Source organism: Drosophila sulfurigaster, chromosome 2L (assembly GCF_023558435.1).
Source record: "Drosophila sulfurigaster albostrigata strain 15112-1811.04 chromosome 2L, ASM2355843v2, whole genome shotgun sequence".
Lineage (NCBI taxonomy): Eukaryota > Metazoa > Arthropoda > Insecta > Diptera > Drosophilidae > Drosophila > Drosophila sulfurigaster.
In genome coordinates this window covers 23,798,311-23,820,004 of record NC_084881.1, presented here as the reverse complement: position 1 = coordinate 23,820,004, position 21,694 = coordinate 23,798,311, and the positions used below count along the sequence as shown (strand labels likewise).

The 21,694-nt window shown below is 37.2% G+C and overlaps 1 protein-coding gene across 1 annotated transcript; it reads right to left on the bottom strand.

The window, feature by feature from the left end:
* Positions 1-494: 494 nt before the first annotated feature.
* LOC133850206 (cell adhesion molecule Dscam2-like) lies at positions 495-21,594 on the bottom strand. The gene is given in 25 exon segments (XM_062286244.1): positions 495-2,263; positions 2,557-2,638; positions 2,698-3,243; positions 3,307-3,568; positions 3,626-3,804; positions 3,862-4,140; positions 4,247-5,378; positions 5,438-5,663; positions 5,812-6,274; positions 6,342-6,533; positions 6,653-6,772; positions 10,040-10,546; positions 12,469-12,627; positions 12,688-12,798; positions 12,851-13,010; positions 13,068-13,204; positions 13,545-13,749; positions 13,816-14,065; positions 16,459-16,576; positions 16,986-17,135; positions 17,223-17,384; positions 18,860-19,007; positions 19,122-19,294; positions 19,970-20,122; positions 21,200-21,594. Coding segments are annotated over 24 exon segments (6,504 nt in total). The 5' UTR covers positions 20,064-20,122; positions 21,200-21,594; the 3' UTR covers positions 495-1,614.
* Positions 21,595-21,694: the final 100 nt, after the last annotated feature.

Below are 21,694 nucleotides of genomic sequence, written 5' to 3'. Positions count from 1 at the left end.
GAACATAATAGAGTAGCAAGTGGTCAATTTCTCAGGACGTGTGCTCTTGCATGGATCCTAAGAGCTCACACCTGATTGGACAGAATTAAAACATGTGGCGCTAGGAATAACAACCTGCTTCTATAGACTTCTGTTGGCCTAGTAGATTAAGAGAATATTACGAAAATTCTTACGAGGATTTCTAGTAAAATGTCACGTGGTCCATGAAGTACCAGGCGAACATAATTAATTAGTAAGTGGATTGCCCAGCTGTGAACTTTATGATTCTCTCAAAGCATGACCACGTGGTGCAATTGATTTTCTGTATTACTTACTTGCTACGGACTTATGTTCGCCTGGTATTTTACTTGAAGATTTGAAATTTAGCTGTACTTACCCTTGTCAAAAATTGCGAGAATTAAGTTGAATGCAAATCGATATTGAGTGCCGATTTGACAGAGTTATGCCAAGAAAACGAATGTTGATTTTCGAAAATAAAATAAAAATGGCGAATTTTATAAATTTTTACACAACATCCTTTTAATTTCCTATTTCAATTGACAGTACAAATTGAGCTTGAGTTTAAAATATCTTAAAACGAATACACATACATCATTCATGCTTAGCATATGTAAGATTTCTTATAACATACGTTTTACACAATACATGCATATCTCCACATACATACAATTGAATGTATGTTATGTATGTACATACAATATATAACGGTCTATTTGTCGCGAGTCGCTATAATAAGTATTTGTCGTAATGATGAATTAATATAATATATGAATATGTTATTTAAAATTGCAATAATTGCTTGTAACAGTATAAAACTAGTGTATACTTAAATGTTAGCACGAGTTACTGTTAATGCTACGTTGTTTTTGTTAATGTTTATATTAATTTTAAGAATGTCAGTTATCTAAGTTACGAGTATGTTAAGATATTGATATCATTATATGTTCATTAATATTCTTGAATCGATAGCATTGGTGCTTCAGTCTAATTATACTATATTGACATTGATCCAAATTACCTGTCCCCAAAAAATGCTTGCAAGTAAATGCAACAATTATGAATTCGAAATGCTCGACTCGTCTCGATTTGCACTCGTACACCAATTAGACAGTTAGCAAATTCTATGCCTATAGCTATTCTTTTATGAATTAAGTAAATTTATAATCCAATTATATCATCATAATAATCATATTAATAATAATAATAATAATAATAATAATATCTTTAATCCCCAAACCGACTAACCACTGTAAAGGTGATCTCACAATAATTGTCTATCTTAAGTCTAAATGCAAGTAGTTGATCGTTTGATATTCCTTTGAACACTACAAAATATATGCAATTGTGAAATTGAAGTTTAATTGATCTTGAATTCAGTGTGAGAATTGATCTTCGTTCATTTTGTATTAGGCAGTGTATGTATAATACTCTTAGTAGATCGACTTGCAGTTCTGATCAAGGAACATTTCAGTCTAAGGGCAACTTGAAATCAAATGAATTGTCGAATCTGAAGGAAACCTTGCAATATACAAGATAAATACATACATACATCTAAATGACTAAATATTCCTTTTGCTATTGCTAACAGTAATGTTCGTTCTATTGTTCAACTTTTCAAATTTGTCCAATTCTATCGATAAACGCCGATGGCGGACTAACGTGCTTTTCGTTGAGAATGTGATCGCTGCAATTGGATATATTTTCCAAGCTGTTTTCCATTTGATATTGATTGTTATCCATCATAGTACTGCCCATGGCCAAGGTCTCGGAGTTGCTCAGCGACTCCATGGCCATCAGCTCCATGGGCTCAATGCTATAGATGTGACGATGTGAACCGATTAGCTCTAGTTGATCTCCGCCTCCTGTTGATCCTCCTCCTCCTCCTCGATTAATTAATTTGGCATTCTTATCACCGTAGCCCTTGTTGTAGCATGTTATCGACGAAATACAACCATGTTGATCGGCATTTCTCTGCGGCTTTAGTTTTTCAATATATGCCCCCGGCTGTGCAATTGGTCGGGTGATGCCCTTGTTGGCTTCCCCACAATCGCGATTAAGGGTGCCGCTGTTGGCATTATTATCGGCACTTTTGTATCGCTGACGACCGGATACACTTCGGGACAGATCTGCACATTTGGTTGCATCTTTGGCAGATGTAATTGCGAGAGCTTTCCGCTGGGCATCGCCAGAATGCGTTGATTTGCGCTGTTGCTTTGCTGTCGGCTCAAAGAGCCGGTAGTCGATGGGAACGGGGTCCAAGATGCTGCAAAGTGGATCACAATTAGGCGTAGAGTAAACGTATAAGCAAGAACACAGAGAGAAAAATTGCAATTCAAACAAAGTATGATTACATTTTCATAAAACAAAACAAAAATTTAGATTAAGAAAGATTTTTGTTATTAAAAAGTTTACTGCAATTAATATTCTATTGCTTAAGTTTCGGCATTTTTATAGTAAAATTGTGTATGTAAATGAATTGAATTTTTCTCTCTCTGTATGCCTTATTGATTTTCATGGGAAATGATAATGTTGATGAGACTAAGATTAGGTACTAACTTACTATGCAGTTGAGGTCTGCTAAATACAGAAGACCTATCCTTACTATTCCCTCCACTGTTGCGCATCTTCTTGTTATGAGCTGAGAATATATTGGGCACATATATAGTTGATAGTAATATGGTTTATTATCGAGCTTACCTGATACTTCCTCATCCTCCAAGTAACTGTTATCATCACGCATGCGTTCTCGTTCCCCGCTTAATTCACTGTCACTATTGAGACTATCGTATTCCTCCGATTCCGATTTGATGATCTTCGAACGCCGCTTGTGTCGCTTGTCGGTCGTGTTCAAGTGATTGCCATCATCGGGTGATCCAACCATCATGCTGCTCAGATTCGCATTGGAGTTGCCTCCGCCCACACTCGTTGTCGTGCTGCGTTTCCCTTTCACGCCGGAGCTGCAGAGGGTGCTGTCATCGTATTTGGTGGAACTTCCTGTGTAGTTTAAAGGAATATTTCCAGTTTGGTTTTCATGTTCTGGCAAATGGAATGTGGCGTAAGGATAGATATCTTCTGAGTACTCTGGTATACGCTCAAGGCCAGCCACCGATTCAGGCGGAGATTGCTGGCAAGATTTTCGTACTGTACCATAAAAGTGCTCTCGACTCTGAATATCCTTGCCATCGCTCCCACCATTCTGCGGTCTCAGAGAATCAAGATTACGGGTAAACAACGTGCGTGGGTCTACGAATGAAAGTACAAATATTTAATAACATTTATATAATTATCCATTTGCTAATTCCTCACAGTTCTTGAAGCATATGAATGCGCCAATTAATGCCAAAATTGTGCCAAATATCGATGAGATGATCACGGCAATCAGATGAGCATCGCTGAACACAGTTTGCTGATCATCGGGCATCTCATCGTTGCCCAAGCCACCGCTGAATCCGATCAGATTTTGTGTTTCAAAGTAGAATTCCTTTGTAGTTGAACCAGCATTATTGTTTGCTGTCACGCGCAAATTGTAAGCGGTTCCCGGCTCCAAATCCCCGATGATATAGCGAGTCTACAAAATGTAAAATGTAATTAAGAGGTAATAAAATTGTGTACTTGAAGTACTCACATTGGTTTCGATTTTATTGGAAACAATTATCCAATCACTCGAAGATTTGTAGCGCTTAAACTCGATGCTGTAGTGAAGAATGGGACAGCCGCCATCCTGCCAAGAGGATAGATCCAGGATCACTGACGTCGTGTTGGAGCGGAGGAAACTGTGCTTCTGCGGTGCAAATGGTTTGTTGCCTGCAAATCAGTGGAATGAGTTCTGTTGTCAACTTTTGATTCCACCAATGAACTTACCTTTTGTCTGAGCTGAGACTGTTGAGCTTGCGGCGCTGGAACCAATCTTATTGTAAGTATTCATGGTGAACTTGTACTGGGTGCCACACTGCAGATCCTCCAGCATATAGGAGGTGACTCGACGATCAATTTGAATCTCCTCCCAGTCGGACGCGTCACGTCTGTAGGTCAAAGTGTAGCCCTTGATGGGTGAGCCGCCAATATCGTCGACTCGCCATTGAATGGACACCGAATTCTTTTGTACCGAGTTCACCGATACAATCGGAGCAGCAGGTGGCACTAGAAAAATAATCAAAGATAAACCAATTGTTAATTTAAAGATTATGAATAATAATAGATATTTGAAACCAATAACTTCATTACTTACTCCAACAGCTTCACTTACCCTGCACATAGAGCTGATAGACAATGTGATCGGAGCCTGTGGGATTACGGGCCACACACGAATAGTTGCCCTCGTGACTGCGCTGAATATTGCGGAGACTGAGGGTGTTATCGTTGCTCACCTCCAGCGGGAATTGCTTCTTTCCTCGGTTGTTGAGGATCTTCCATTCGGCACTAGCCTTGGGGTTGCCCACAAAAACGCAGGGCAACTTAATGTCTGACTTCCAGTTGACATGCAGCGTCTGACTAAACGAGATGATGGCAGCGGGTATCGAGGTGCTGGGCACAAGTTTAATTACTGGCGTGCTCGGTCCCTGGCCCACTCTGGTGGATGCAGTGACCCACGCCTCGTAGGTCTCTCTGAAATTGAGATCCTTGGCCTCAAAGTGACGATTGTGTGCAGGCAGCATTTCCTTAAGGATCTTTAATTCTTGACCCTTTTCCAAGATGCGTATATAGACATTGTATTTGGTTATTAAGCCGTTGAGTCTCCGCGGTGGCAACCAGCTTATTATCACAGAGGTCTCTGTGCTCACGGCAGATTTAACCAGCTCTGGCGCATCGGGCACCGCTTCCTCGGTAATGCAGGACACCGGAGGACTCGAGACGCCCTCGCCGGCTCGTGTGAAGGCCAGCACCTGGACACTGTAGTTCGTATATGGTTGCAGACCATGCAGCACTGTGCTCAACGCGGACGTAATCTTTGTCTCCCGCACGCTGTACTCGCTCTCGAGCAGTCCCGGCTCATAGAGCAGCTTGTAGCCCTGAATGATGCCATGACTCAGTTCCTTTGGCGGCGACTGCCAAGATATTTGTATATTCTGAGCAGTCAATGCTATGCACGTCACAGATCGCGGTGCAGCCGACGGCACATCCTCGAGCGTGTGACCCAAGGCCACTGCACTCGGTGGTCCATCTCCTTTGACATTGTAGGCTGAGACTGTGATGCCATATTGTGTATACTTCTCCAGTCCCGTCAGGCGAAAATCATTGAGTCCCTCGGTGATGAGGTTGCCAACCTTTGTGTGATTCGCCACGCTGTCGGGAGTGCTCTGCTTCTGGTAAGAGATCGTATAGCCCAAGAGCTCGCCATTCCACGAATCCCGTACAGGAGCACGCCATGTAATCAACAGCTAATTAAAAAATATTTATGAGTTAACACATTGTTTATGGTAATCGTCTATAGACTAACCTGCTGTGGTCCCAATGGCTCTGAGGTGACATCCTGAGGCGGTGCAGAGGGCACTTCGGAATCGGTTTGAACAAACAGCACATCGCTGGGTGCACTTGTGCCCAGATGGTTCTCGGCAAATAGACGAATGTGATAGACCTGAGCAGGCCGAAGAGAGCCTAGTTGAGCTGTGGTTCTGTCGCCAGGCAACAGCTTCTGATTGTTGTGCTCATGCCAGACATCTGAGTAAAGCGGAAGAGGGAATTAATAACAATACAAAATAATTATTTTTATAAGCTACCAAAACTACCAAGATGATACTCTCATCATATTCTAACAATTTGCATTATTCCCTATATAAATAGCTAATTATTTTAAGCCATACACACCTCCCGCCTTTTTTGTATTGCAGAATGTAATTTGATATTGGCTGTGAATCGCGATTATTGCCGCCTCCGCCTCCTAGGATGACCGAATCCTGATCATTCGGTGACCAAGCCAATGTAACCGATCTGCTGCCCAAATCACGCACATGCAAATTGACTGGAAAATTGGGTGGCTCCTGGACTTGGACATGGATAACGCTACGATCACGACCGTAAGCATTGTTGGCGATGCAAGTGTATTCGCCTCTGTCGGTTAGCACAGTCTGCAGAATGGTTAATTCCGATGAGACGCCACGAGCCAGCGGCGAATTCTTGATATGATAACGTATATCATAAGAGGGATCAATGCGTATAGCCTTCGATCGCCACGAGATCTCCAGGGGCTGATCGCCATTGGCCTCGCAGCGAAGTGTGATGCGCTCGCCGCGGCGAATTGACAGCTGTTTTTTGCTCACAGTCACCGATGGGCCAACTATTTATAGAGAAATTGCAGATTAGTTATAATTTGCTTAAAAATCATTAAAATATATAAGACTTGCCATGCACTGTTAGCTTAATTAGCGTACTGAGACCAGCTCCAATGCCATTGCTGGCCTGGCACAGATAACTTCCCTCGTGCTCTCGACTCACTTTCGATATGATTAATGATCCATTCGAATGCACTACTAAAACGGCATGCGAGTTGACATTGTCCATGGCAAAGCTGAGATCACGATACTCCCCAGTGTCGCCTAATTGAAAACAAATTCAAATAAATAGTAAATACTTTACGAAATAATAAGTAGTTGGGAGTTCTACCCTATGAACTTCTTCAAAATATAAAAAGAATCTATATTGTTGATCAGTTTACCTATAGACTGCTTCCACTGAATGGTCGGCAAGGGAAATCCGTCGGCTTTACACGATACGATAACTGCATTTCCCAAGATGGCATCTTGATCGGTGGGCTTTAGGATCCATCGCGGTGGTACTAGGTTTTTATGTTCGAAGATTCAATTTATTATCTGCAACTCCATTTAAATTCGAAATTTTGCAAGGCTCAACTATCATGCAAACTAAGAAACATGCATAAACAACACTAGAACTACAATATTGATCTATTGAGAAAATATGTATATACATTATATTTTCATTGTTATTGAAATAATATTATTTTACTTCAGATGAGAACAGCACTAAGGACTGTAAGAAAATTGTAATTTAACTTACTTTTTAAGTATAGAATTTTGATTATTAAAAACGAAATTTTTCATATTTTGCTGCAAAACACTTAAAAATGTATCATACCACATTTATTTTATTTGCAATGTAAACTGTTGAATTTCGATTAATACCGTCAATTTATTTCCTACTTTTGGCCTTCAAAATAAAAACTATATTGTCTCCCCCAGCTATGACGAATGATTAGTAAATATTCCTTTTGGAGTATTCCAGTTTTGTTAGTTGTTCAATTTGATCTTTGATCTTCATTAGTCATGCGAATTAGGTATCCCGATACTGTTACTGATACTGATATTAATACTGATACTGATGCTTTACATGCGATTGAGATACTGCTTAGCTGTTAGTAAACGAAATTTGTGCAAAAGTGCTGTGTGCATTGTGCTCAGTGCTCTAGATTCCTGTCCTGAATATATGGTTACAGTTAAGATTGAAGTTTGCACTACGAATGATTCCTTTAAAGTTGAATGAATAAATGGACGGTTGGAACTTCATCAAAGTTTGCTATCTAATGAGGGACCTATATTTTTACTCTATTATTTACTTTAATAAAAGCTGATTAATGACTTCGAATTAATTCGAATGAAGGCAATTATTTCTACAAATTCTACTAAAATGTATGTCAGCTTTGAGCATTTTTTATAAAAGTAAAAACATATTTTATATATTTTTTGTATAAATCTATATATTACTATCGGGGTGTAAGGAAATATTTTTACCATCATCAAAACATCCGATCATTTCAATCGGCAAAAATAGTTATTATATTATGTACCTGAAAGTGGTTAAATAATAGTATATTTTGAGTGAAAATTATACATTTACTTAACTGGAAATACATATTAGAGAACTCCTAAACATGTTTTATAAGGCATTTAAACGTGCATTATAGAAAGAGGAAGTTTAAGAGTGAAGAGTATATGGAAACGTACTCGTTAAAACTAAAGCAAAAGTGGGAAATCCCTAATTAGTTAGATATGGACCTGCATCATAACTTCTGAATAAGTGATTATTAATAAGTTCCATTCCTAGACAACCATTTAAACATACATACACTGATGACCTTATTTGTATGTTGGCCAGCTTCTGATAAAGCTGAGCATGGAAATTAATTTATGTGCGCTTCCCTCCTAGTGCAGAATCTACAATATTTACGGTGAGATTGGTGTTCGAGAGTGCAAGGTACATTTGTCAATAATGCGGTGAATGGTAGTAGAATAATACGGCTGCCGTTTTTAAGGGCTGCTCTTGCTAGAAAACAATAGTTACTCTTGATTTACCCGAAACCGAAAGAACGGCACTATATTCAACTGTGCCAGCGTGATTGGCTACACTGCACGTGTAATTGCCATTGTGCCATGAGGAGACGTTATGTATGGATAATATGCTGGAAAATGGGGCATACTGATTGATTGTCAACGACGGATCCGGCGGCAAAAACTCTTCGCCAGGTTTGGTCAACATGGTGGCGCTCGAACTTGTTTTGGCATTTGGCATGGGAGCATTGCTTAATATGGCCACATTGTTTCTATGCCAAGTGATATTGAATGGTTGGTCTCCTTGGCTACTCGAGCACATTATTTGTGTTCGCATACCTTCAGTTATTTCATCTTCAAATGCAAAAGGAGAAATACGCGGCGGAACTAAACAATTGAAAATAACAAAATCAATTAAATTATGTTTGGTTTTTACGAGCATGTTAAGGCTACAAAGCGTTAATACAGTTTTTAAACGTCGTTCAGTTCAAATTTATAAATTAATAGTCCGTTCAACTAAATGATCGAACTAGCTCGATTTCGCATTAGTAGTCAGTTCAACTAAATGAATGAACTAGTTCGATTTCGTATTCGCCACTTGTTAAGAACTCTTTTCGGGTCAAGTATTAAATAAGCACTTTAAATCAAAAATTAGTTTATATCAAAATATCAATCAAACTATAACTATTAAAAATTATAAAAATGTCATGTCATGTCTGTTCGTTGGTGTTATATTTATTATTTTTCTTCAATAAAAATATTGAAAAACAAAAACTTTTAAAATAGTTGATTGGAGAATATTTCAAACTTTCATGTAACTTTTAATAAATAATTAATTTATAGATGAAGTCACACTCAATATTCGAGGGACTTAACATAAAATTTATATGGTTTATTATTTATATGATATATTTATAATGTTTAATCACTGTATAGTATATATAATAAAACCAGAAAACTCTCATTGACTCAATGTTACTTAATAAGACAAGAAATCTAAGAATAAGTTTCAATACTCCAATAAATATACCAAATTTTTATCTATTTGATAAGTTTAAGGCGATTTGATATTGAAGAGTTGAGGCTACAAAGATTTAACCAATACTATAAATTATATGGTCTTCAAAAGTATCGATACCTCATCTTGCTAACTTAAAAAGCAATGCCTAACAAATGCCTTTCTAATTTCTAAAGTCGGATAATTAACCATCTATTAATTCCAATTAATAGAAAAATAATTCAATTTCAAATTATTAAATCAAAATAATTATAAGTAATGAAAAGTAAACAGTAAATATTACTTGACTATGCTCTGTTAACTGATATAGGCTCTCTTCATTTCAATGTTTACTTTATTGTTAAACTCCTATTCTTATAAAGTAACATTGTGTAGAGTATGAACAGGTTTGTAAAGATTATCAGGGTTCAGCATCCTGTTAATACAAATATACAGTTTGTAAAGCTAGACTTTGAAAGATAAATAACTTACAAGAGATATGCAAATAAAAATAGAATATTTTCAAATCTTAGTAATTTAAATAGACTTAAAAAAATTGGAATGTGCAATATAGAATTGTAAAAAGATTGTAGAAAAATATAGATTTTAAGAAAAAAACATGCAGACAAACTATTAACAATAGAATAAAGAACATGCATTTATAACAACAACAGCTAATTTCTATACCATATATAGTACATTGTATTGACATATTATAGTTTGCATAGAAGAGTGTAACGAAAAGTCAAGCCATTACAAGTACCATTAACTTTGAGCTGTGCAGAGTGCGTTACAGTAGCGGCATCGTTTTGGACGCGACACGTGTACGTGCCACTTTGGTCTCTCGTCACACTTGTGATGCTGAGGGCGCTGGTAAAATCATCATTTTGGCGAATTGTCACTTGGCCGTTACTTTCACCACCACTACGACCATTATCATTCATTGCGTGGGCAGCGTGCTGTTCACTTGCTGACGATGGCGATGCATAAGACGAGGCCGAGGAAGAAGATAAGTGCGATAAGTGCGATCCGGTGCCGGAACCCAATAGACCAAGACCAGCAGCGCCACCGGTACCCTTAAGCCCACCGCTGACACCGCTGTCGACCGTGGCCGTGGTGGCCACGTTGGCTGCCTGTGGCAAAGGTATTCCATCCTTGAGCCAAGTGAATGAAAGCGGCAGGTCCCCGGTGCCAATAACGCACTGAATACTTGTGCGGTCACCGACGTTCAGATCGCGTGCGAATGAGAATGGTGTAATCTTGGGTGGAACTGAATGTTTTTCGATTTTAACAATTAATTACAAATCCATAACTTTCGCAGATAAGTGTTGTTTATTTTTTGTTTGTTTTTTTTTTTGGTATGGGTAACGTTATTAAATTAAGCCAACACACAGTTTAGAAAACACATTATTCCCGAATCGTATTCAAGTTATTCAAATTACGAAAGCTTAATCGAGTTAGAATAGCTTTATGAGATACATGGGAGAAAAGGAAATAAATTGCGAAGCAACTTAGCCTAAAAATACTATCGCCCTTTAAGCATACTACAATCCTACAACCCTTCTTTGTTCCTCATTTTTGTATATATATTATATTTCCTGCATTCCCACCAGCGGCAAGGTAGACGGCAATAATTTATTGTGATTGGGTCAGTAAAGCTTTACATTCTTTGTGATTTAACATTGTCCATTACACACAAAAAAACAAAACAAATATAAAACTCAAATACTCTGTATTCAATCAACAAAACTTTGCTGAGAAAGACAACTGCTAAATACACAGCCTTGAAAGAATGTACAACTGATCCCGAAAAAAAACCCAAAACACCAAATTGACGCTAAACCGCGCTTTGCGACTCGCCCTCTTTAGAAACCAGTCCAGAGTTTTAGAGACAGTTCAGAGGTTTGGAGCTGTTACAACTCACAACTGTGGCGACTGTAGAACCTTTTTGTAAGAATACCGCGCGGATGCCAAAAAGCAAGTGCAGGTGCAAATACGTGAGGAATACCGAATGCAAAATGCGATTATATAAATACAAGTGACAAGTGAGAAGTGCAGTAGTGTAAATGATCGAATTGTGCAGATATTATAATTAGAGTAGAATAGTATTATAGGAGTAAAAGTGAAAAACTATGTCAAGTTCATATTATTAATTATAAGTTGAGTTGCGTCAAGACATATTATGTACGACAGTTAACATTCTTGCCAATGAATAATGCATTTACCCAAGAGTATCCTTAGTGCACCAAGGACATCATTCATAACCTTATATGTCGCAATATCTCGAATTACCGTACGAATATATGTATATAAAGTATGGCTCTGGCAATGATTGTTATACTTACTTATTAAAATAAAGATATACCTAAAAAGATATCTTAACTAATTGAGATACTTATTGTATTATTAAAGTAGTCTTATATGAAATGGAATTGATAGCATTATTGTTGATTTAAATAATAATCGTTGGACTTAATTTATTAAGTTATTCATAATCTTAAATAATCATTGCCATTTGCCGGGAGCATGCATTAAACCATGAATATAATTTATAATATTGTCGCATTTTATTCTATGCTTCATCCCCACCGAGACCTGATGTGGAAATAGAAGTGAAATAGGAAAACGAAATAGAGGAACGTGCTTCGTGCATTCAAATGCATATTATATCTAAGCACGTGCATTGTGCATAGTCTCAAGACGGCCTTATAGATATACATAAATCTTTTCATAAGAGGTCACACAAGGATTATCGCGAACTTAAGTGCAAGTGCATGCTTATGTGCAGTGGAAATTATGTTAGGCTTAAAACTACTTGTGCGTATACTTAACCAAAAGTATATTATTTTAATTATTATTAGTATTTCTTAAATTAGTATTCAGATTTTTGGCGTGGATTCTTCCCGTTAAATTATTAAATATCACCCCTATTATATTGTATTAACTAGCTTACTTAGAAAATAAAATGTAATGCGTATACGTAATTTACAAGCAATGTTTTTAAATTAATATTTAATTAATTATCTTTTTTGAACCTAACATTGGCTTATAACTAACTTACTTTAGTTTTGAGTGATTTGTAAGCACTATAAATTATTAAATGTTCTATATCAAACTTTCAGCTTTTATTTTGTATTAAATGAATTTTAGATGTAAAATTTTCCTTTAAAAATAAATCTTCTTCGTACATACCCAGCACTTTGACTTCAACGGATCGCTGCGAGGTGTAATTGTGTTTGTTGCGAGCGATGCACGTGTAAGTTCCTTGATCGGCAGCTCGTTGCACATTGTCGATTACCAAAGTTCCATTTTGAACACGCTGTCACATATTTATGGGCAGTCGCATGCCGTCTAATATGATAGGAAAGTTTGTTTAGAATTTTCTCAATTTAAAATTGCAATTTGTCGCACCTTTCTCGATATACACACTCTCGATGGGATAGCCAGCAATGGGACACTTAAGGGAGAACACTTTTCCAGCGACTGCCGACAACTTGGGCATGTGGCGTATATAAGGCATGCCTAAAGACAATTTAAATTAATTAAATGATATGTGATATACATTATTATATACCATAAATATTTAGCCGAGCAGAATGTGAAGCTTCGCCAGCTCGAGAAATCGCTTTACACTCGTAATCGCCGCCATCCTCCGATTTAACTGCTGATATATTCACATGACTGATGACATCACCGAACGTGGTCACATATTGGCCAATCATTAGACGATCGTTCTGTGGATTCAAAATAAAATTAATCGTTTATCTTTGCATCATTTTATAAGTACTTACGTTGGGTAGCGGAAAGCCGTCCAAGTGCCAAACAATTTTCGGCGTAGGATTTCCACTTGCGCTGCATTTTAAGGAAACTGAAGGTCCTGGCTGCATTGTCTGCTCAATGAACTTGTAGAGCAACTGAGGCGAGACCTCTGCAAGTAAAATAATTGTGAATATGTAAATTAATAAATATACAATTCCCGCATTTTAAAATACTTGAATTTCTATTTAAATATTCATTTGTATTCATTTGTTGGCTTCATTTACCAAATCAAAAAGAAAATCAATATTTAAATTATTGGAATTGTTGTTCAAATATTTGGTCACTTGCTTTTAATTATTAATTTCAATTATGAATGACAAATCATACAAAGAAAAATATATATAATATAAACACTTTTTTTGATTAAAATTTCTTCAACAATATTTCAAAAGGTAATTTTTTTCGACTTGAACTTCAACTGCAATTTCTCCCTCTGCGCATATACTCACCTCCCAATCTCAGTTCGGCAGAACTTTGTGTTGACTCGATATCGTTCTTAATGATGCACTGATACATGCCCTTGTCCTCCTTGACGATGGATGTGATGCGAATGTGCTCCTTGGACAAAAGACGCACTCGAGCGCCCGAGCGCAGCGTTTTGCCATCTTTAAACCATGATATTTGTGTTTTTGGGAATCCCGATGTGCTGCAAATCTATTAAACGCATTAGGAAATGTCCGCATAGACCAAAACATTTAGTATTTGGGTCACTTTACTCACTAAATCTGCAGTGTGGCCCAGATTCACGGTCTGTACTCGTGGCTGCACGCTAGCCGTCAATGGTGACGAAACAGACAGTTCCACCTCCAGTGTCTCGCTGCCTTCGGAATTGGTGACAGTGCAGAAGAACAAGCCGTTGTCTGTCTTCGACACGGCCGAAATAATGAGAGTACCATCCTTGATTTTAGCGCGTCCTGTAGCCAGCATATGCTGCATAGATTCCTCGGTACTCGATCGAGTTGTATGCCATCTAAAAATAATAATAATTAATGAATTTACTATGTAAAACAACTTATAATTTGTTTGAGTTATTCTCTGCTAAATTTATTACAAGTTCAAAAGCATGTCTTAATGCAATTTGCAGAAATCGTTCAGAATGTTGTTACTAATTGAATTAAATTAAAATTCTATTTAAATTCTCCTTCTAGTTGTTTGTATTTAAAATTAAAGTTTCAAAAAGGGTGTGGTCAAATTCTAAAGCAAACTTAAACTACGTACGACCTAAGGATTAGTTTTTATTGCTCTGAGTGAAATACAGATGGTCAGATGTACATACATAAAAGAGGGTTTCCTTCCGCCTGTTAGGCAAATTTTTGGCACTTTAGTATAATGGTCTTCTATACAATTGGATGCGGATTGAAAAGGCAAGAAATTACTCGACTGATCATGTGAGACTAACTTGAACATTGGCGGAACTGCTAGTTATGCAATATGCATATAGTTCATCCTTTTTTTTAGATGTGTTCATTGAGTACAGTATTTAGAAACGGAAAAAGCAAACGAAAAAGCACCTCTCCGTATGCAGATTACCATTTCCACAATCATATGTATATACGAACAATTTGTATGTGAATACAATTCGTATATACATTTGAAAATTAAAAAAAATACATATAAATATTTTTTCTATATAAATAGGAATAAATGAATCTACATGCATACGTATGTACATACATATATATGTATTTGTCTATGAACGTATTTGGAAAGTACATACAAACACATGCATGCAAGCATACATATGCAACTACACTCACACACACCACAACATACCGCACCACACCACACCACACAACACACACCACAAAGTCACAAACCCAAGAAAATCATCATGCAGAAAAATTCAAGAGGAGAACATCGCAAATAAAACAAAGCAAACCCTAACATCGCACACTGAGGACAAAGCTATTTGTTGCGCCATAAATCATGACCACATTGCAATCAGTACAAAAAATGTTGCATACAACTAGGATAAAAGGATTAATTAGTACATACAAAAAAATATTTTAGAAAGTCCTTAATCTTTGATTTAAAAAATAATACTAATATATTTTAAAAGTATATAATTTTTCAATGCATAAAATTGTGAATATTTAAAGTTCAATATTATTTTGAATTAATATAACTTCGGTGTGAATCTTTTTAAAATGCATGACAAATTTGTGTAAGTAATTTAATTTGCTATAACTAATAAGATATTATATAAAACAATTTGTAAAACTGTTAACTGGTTTAAAATGAGTATAAAATAATAAATCTGCAATGCACTATTTCAATTAATTAACCCATCTTATATGTTAATCCAAGATGTAAAGTGTTGTAACTTTTTCTAATTTGCCATAACTTTGGAAATGTGTTTCCGTTCTGAGCTCACTGTGCTCTGTGTTCACGACTCGTCGACTAAACGCTTGTATGTAGAGTAGATACATGTGAGTGTGTGGGTGTGTGAGTGTGTTTGATATGAGTACAAGCATGGCATACAAGTACATTCACAGATATGTGCACATGTACGATGCAACACATGTGTATAAACTTGTGTGCGTGTGTGTGTGTGTGTGTGTACAGGAGTGGAGACCACCACATCATTTAAGTGAAGTTGCCAGAGAGGTGGGCCATCATCATAGCCTTTCAGGCTCGGAGACGCCGCCGCCGCCTGAACGGGACCCAACCCAGCACAGCCCAACTCAACTCAAACTGAACCCCAACCCAGCACACACACATACTATATAAGGACACACAGAGAGAAGAAGGCAAGCAACGAAACAAATTCAGTTGATATGCTTGAGTGCATTGACATGCTGAATTTAATACACACACACATTCACTTGGGCACATCTACATACGACATGTGCATGTGTATGGGGCCGGGGGAAACATGTTTGCGCTGGTATGAGTAAACGTGCACGTACGACAGACCAAAAGAGAAGAAGAACAGAACAATTATGCACAACTCTTTTTTCTAAGTACCTCAAGACCAAACCTACCACCATGCCCATTAAATCATTTCGTTTAGTAATGAGTACTGATGATGATAAAATGGGGAGACAGTCTGTGCCTATTAAAGGTCAGGGCTGAGGTTCACTAATTTGCAAAGAAGCAATTGCAGAATTTCGCATTTATCTGCCACAAACCACTTACATATAATACGTTAATTATGTAATATCTCTGTGCAATTTTATATTTAATTGCAATCTTCTTTTCACATGCATTAATTATACAAGATCGCCCTCATTTCATTGTCATTGCAGGGATTTATAAAATATACTACTACAAATACCAATTATCAGCTATTAAAACTGCGAGTTAGGTTACACTGGTCATACACTTGTAAACATAACTGATATGATTTTGTCCTTGTCTTACCTGTAAGTGGGCTTTGGATTTGCATAAGCAACGCACGCCAGCACTAATGGATCCCCAACTCTTGATGTCAACGCTACTGTTTTATCGTTCATTATGGGCGGCACCAGTTCTCGCATTTCTGTAAAGCCAATAAAACAGCAAATATTAAAATAATACGGCTACATGTTTTGCAAACATTTTTACAAACAGAAACTTTGCAGTCGAGAATGCTCGAGACGTACACACACATACATGTATGCATCCAACCACATTTAAAGCATATGCAAACACGCACACATCCACATATATACAACTTCCCCACACTAGATGGCGCCAGCATTGCTTCCGCTGCTCTGCTCTTTGGAAAATTGTTTCTTGAATTACTTTTGTGTTGATTTTGCTATAGTTATGAAAACTTTTAGCTTAGATAAGGAGCGTAGAAAATGTCTGCCATGTCTGCGTTGCCATTGTTTATTGTAAAAATACCAAGTACACCGACATATTCAACTTGTAATCATAAAAAATATAAATTTTTGATCTCAACTTACCAGTTAATTGAATTTTCCCCGCATTGCTGCTGACTATGGAGTCCTGTGTTAATTTATGATGTGTGCGACAACGATAAATCTTTTGTGAGTCATTCTTGGTGATGTTATATATTAAAAGTTCTCCTGTGGGTAGCATATGATTTTTGCCATCTTTGAACGAGTAGAAATAAACAATAAATATATACAATATAAATATATATCATAATTTATGATTTACGTATGTGCTGCAAAACTTACCGCCCTCTAGTGATGGATAGATGTTAAAGTTGGGCTCCTGCAGCCAAGAGGTCACTGTGACGTACTCCTTGACGAACGACGGAATATTGCATTTAATCAGCACGTTACTGCCAATAAATCCGCCCGGATTTTGTACCTCCGGTTCGTAGTGCTGATAAACCACTGGCGCCCAAAAAAAAACAACACAGAGGATGAACATATTTTTTAATTAAAAGTCCATCAACACAAACCGTTCAGGTTGCAAAAATATCAAACCCCGCCAGCTCGAATTGCAGATACTCTACCTATCTCTATCTGCCTAAATAAAATCCTTTCACAAATTCAAATTCAACTTGAGCTCTTCTCGCATACACAAAGAACAATGCAAATTTGTGTTATCTCCAGTTCTTTTAAGCTTTGAGCGCTCGTTGCTTCAATTGGAATTGGACTTGGCCTAATTGGACTGGGTTTTGCCATAATAATTGCATTCACCGTGCAATTTTGCAATTGCAAATGTATGCACAGTTTGTTAACGCATTCTTATGAATACATGTTTGTAGTACATATATATGTACATATGTATTTGATATTTATGTAATTTCGGGGTATTGTAAACAAAAAACCCAAAACCTAAACTAGAAAGCCAAAAAAGTAGAAGTGCATACAAATAATCCAATACAAAGTGCAATGCAAAAAAATATTCTAACTGCAAGCTAGCCAGTCTCCATCTCCAACTCTAACTCCATCTGTATTTCTCCATTGCTCTCTATGTCCATGTCCATTTTCCATGTCCAGTGTAAGCATCAATAACAGCCATACCAAAAAACTGCATTTGTTACCACTGCAACGTGGGGTCGAAGCCTTTAAAAAGTGAGCAAAAACTGATGAGCTAAGCATGCTCGACGTCGAGCCACCCGATGCTTACTTCTACATATATATTTGAGAAAACTTTAACTAAATCGTATAGTATCTTAAACAGACAAAACAAAGCTATTGCTGACCATGAAATAATTCAAATTTTTAGCATACATTTTCGAATGCCACTATATTATAATAACCATCTAGCTTTCGAATGAAGGGTATAAAAAAAAACCAAACAATGTTATTGGTAGTTGCTCGTTACAACGAAACACGTAATCAAAACTGAAATATTTTGTCAGTATGCGAATATGAAGCTATAAGCAACGTATGTGGCCCACTGTACGACTGCGAATGCAGAAGATTTGGTCATGCGCCCAACTGCCTGCTATGGCAACTTCATTGTTAAGCGTAGAGCACAGTGTATTTACATGCACAAGTACATACATGACCACACAAACTACACACACACACAGACACACACGAATTGGCTTACATATGTGCAGGTTTATATATGAGTATGTGTGTGTGTTGGAACATATGCCCGTATAATTGCTTCGTGTTTTTGGGCTGTGGCAAACCCGTTAGATGAAAACAGTAGGTCACATAAACACCCATCGGAGACTCATATAAGATCCGCAAAATGTACATCCGATAGACACACACGCATACACATATACATATATATATATATAGAAAGGAAACGGGCTGATTGAAACCTGGCCACATTCCAGGAATTATCCATAGCACAGTGTGCCCAAATGCAAAGAATACGCAAGAGAATTTCTTAATCAACGTACCTGCTTTAACAATCACATCCCTGGAGATGATGCTTCCCATGCTGTTGGAGGCTATGCAACGATAGACCGACCAGTGAACATCCTGTCGAAACTCCTCCGCAGCAAATGGCGGAAAGTGCAAGGAACTGTTGGCCAGGATATGACGAACCTGCGAAAACAATACACGACATCCAATTAGATCGTTATTCATCGTGATCATCAATCGATTATCGATTTGCTTCGATATCAGTGTAAAAAATACCAATTACAGTATTAAGCTTACCTTTGATATCGATGTAATGGGATTGTTCTCCTTGTCCAGCCACTGTATATTGGGTACAGGGTTGCCATGGGCAATGCAATTGACAGTGTTGCCTACAGTGTTCATGAATTCTATCCTACTTGGCGGCTCCACAGAGAAACTTGGTCCTTGTGTCTCGTAATAATTTGATATCTCTGCGAAAAGATAAAATGCAAGCGAATTTGCGATTAATTTAGATACGAAATCACAGCGTTTATCACGTTTACACTTTGTGACACAAAGGCGCTATCGCTGTAGCAATCTTAAAGCAACATAAAAAAAGAGGCAACTGTAAAAAAAAGGGTGGCTATTTGTATAGGCGGCGTGTCGGGAGTTTGAGATAATTGCCTGAACGAGAACTCAACAAACACGGGCGTCAAATTCCTTTCATCAGCGTTGAATCACATTTGTTTGCCCCAAGTCTGCATAGAAAATGTCTCGAATTAGCAAATACCCTGAACACAAGTTACAGAGTACTTGCAGTTTAGCATTCAATATGCTATCTCCTTTTCTTTAGCAAGCTCCATCGGTTATCTATTGCCGACTCGCTTGCACTTGTGAGCTGTGAGCTTTGCTCCCACACACATCGCTATCTGTTGCACTCGATCAAATTGGACCAACAAATAGCCGTGCATAAAGGAGACGGGCAGAAGCAGATAGCATGGCATGAATAATATAGTGAGAGGTAAGCCAGCCAAGCCATTTATTCAGACAGCGTGAGCGTCAGGGAGAGAGAGGAGGGAGTAGGGCAAGCAACGGTCAACACGTGACGCCCACACAGGGCAATAAAGCAAATTATCTTTCAATTACATAAATACATTGTGGCTTACCTGTGGCACTTGCCGAAGACGCGCACAAAATAACAACTATAATGTTAAATAATAATAATGTTTGGCGCTTCTTCTTCTGTGCTGTCCAAATCATCTTGTTAGCTGTCACTAACTCTGAATAATGTTCAAGCTTAGCTTTTGCAATATATTATGCTGTAATAAAAAAATATATCATTAGTTAAAGTGAATAAGATAATACTAAAATAATTATATAAAAGATATTCTTGCTTATTAAAGCATGTTAATATAATTAAGATAGCTACAGTTGGATAAGTAAATATGTAATAATGATTAAAAGTGTTGCCTACTTTTCTACATTACATTCAGAAAAGTGTTGCCTACTTTTCTACATTACATTCAGAAAAGTGTTGCCTACTTTTCTACATTACATTCATAATTTTAAATTGTCGTTATTTAAACAGCGAAACAATTTTTAAAAAAATATATTCACTTCTCAATTATTAACCTATTATATTATAAAGGGTTAACAACGATCAAACTAAACTGAACGAATCACATACAAAACCTCTGAATATCGTTTAGTTGCTTCGGTCATTTTCTCTTTATTTTCGAATCTATTGTAAGTTTCCTTTTTGTGGTATTTCCATAACAAATTTATCGCTATTTCAGGCCGCTTTTTTCCAATATAATTCATTAAAAATTGAACTGTTTCCTGCGCAAATAAATCTGTATAGAATCAGTTTCCTTGATTTTATGCTGCGCGCTGGGAATTGATTTGCAATCAGTTGCAAAATGTTTTAAAATGTCAAAAGAGGCAAATAGAAATACATACACGCATATATACATACACACTCACACCCATACAAAATCAACATAAGCATGCTTTGCCAGCGAGTCCAAACAGAAGAAGTAGAATGCGTGTTCTTATTACACGCTAACTTGTCGCGCCTCATTGTGATTATACTACAAATAATAATAATAAGCACTCGTAAATACAGAGTTCCCACAATTATTTCCGCTCTTAGCAAAGAGAGCAAACTGAAAGAGCGCAAGCGATACCAAAAGAGAACGATAGAGAGGGAAATGTTTGTGCAGAAACCGTTATAATAATTAGTTATGCATCGCATGTGACAATATGATAATCAAAATGCTGTTATCATAATTCTTATCAAATATATTCATAATAATAATAATACAAACAAAAATTTGGCGCATGACGTATATATTGAAATTTAGCTCATACAAACTATCACTAAATGTTATATTTACCCAGTTTAATTTTAAAATTAATTTCCAATGCGATGCCGTTTAAATAATGTAAATTATTAAGCTGCACTTTGACGTTGCCGGTGTTTTTTTCTTCTCATTGATTTCGCGACGTGAGCTTAAAATTCAATTTCGAGATGTCACTTTAGATGTGTTTGTTCACTCACAACCACAGGAAAAGAAGCACAAAAATGCAATGCACATTGTACATGTGTAGGTGTGTATAGATGTGTGTACATATGTATGTATGTATGTATTTGCCTCTGGTGGAAAGGCTCTACTGCCATCTATAAACATAAAATTTGTATTGAATTCATGTTGTCTGTGCTCTGTGTGTTGTTTCACTCGCGCGTTGCGTTTCCAAGATGAACGACTGACTCCTCCGACGAGTTAACGATGACTGCCAACACTCGCATCCCAAGCACAAGAAGCTTTTTTTTGTGGACAGCGCAATCCCGGAGCGGATGTATATACATTACATACGCACATATGCGCGTG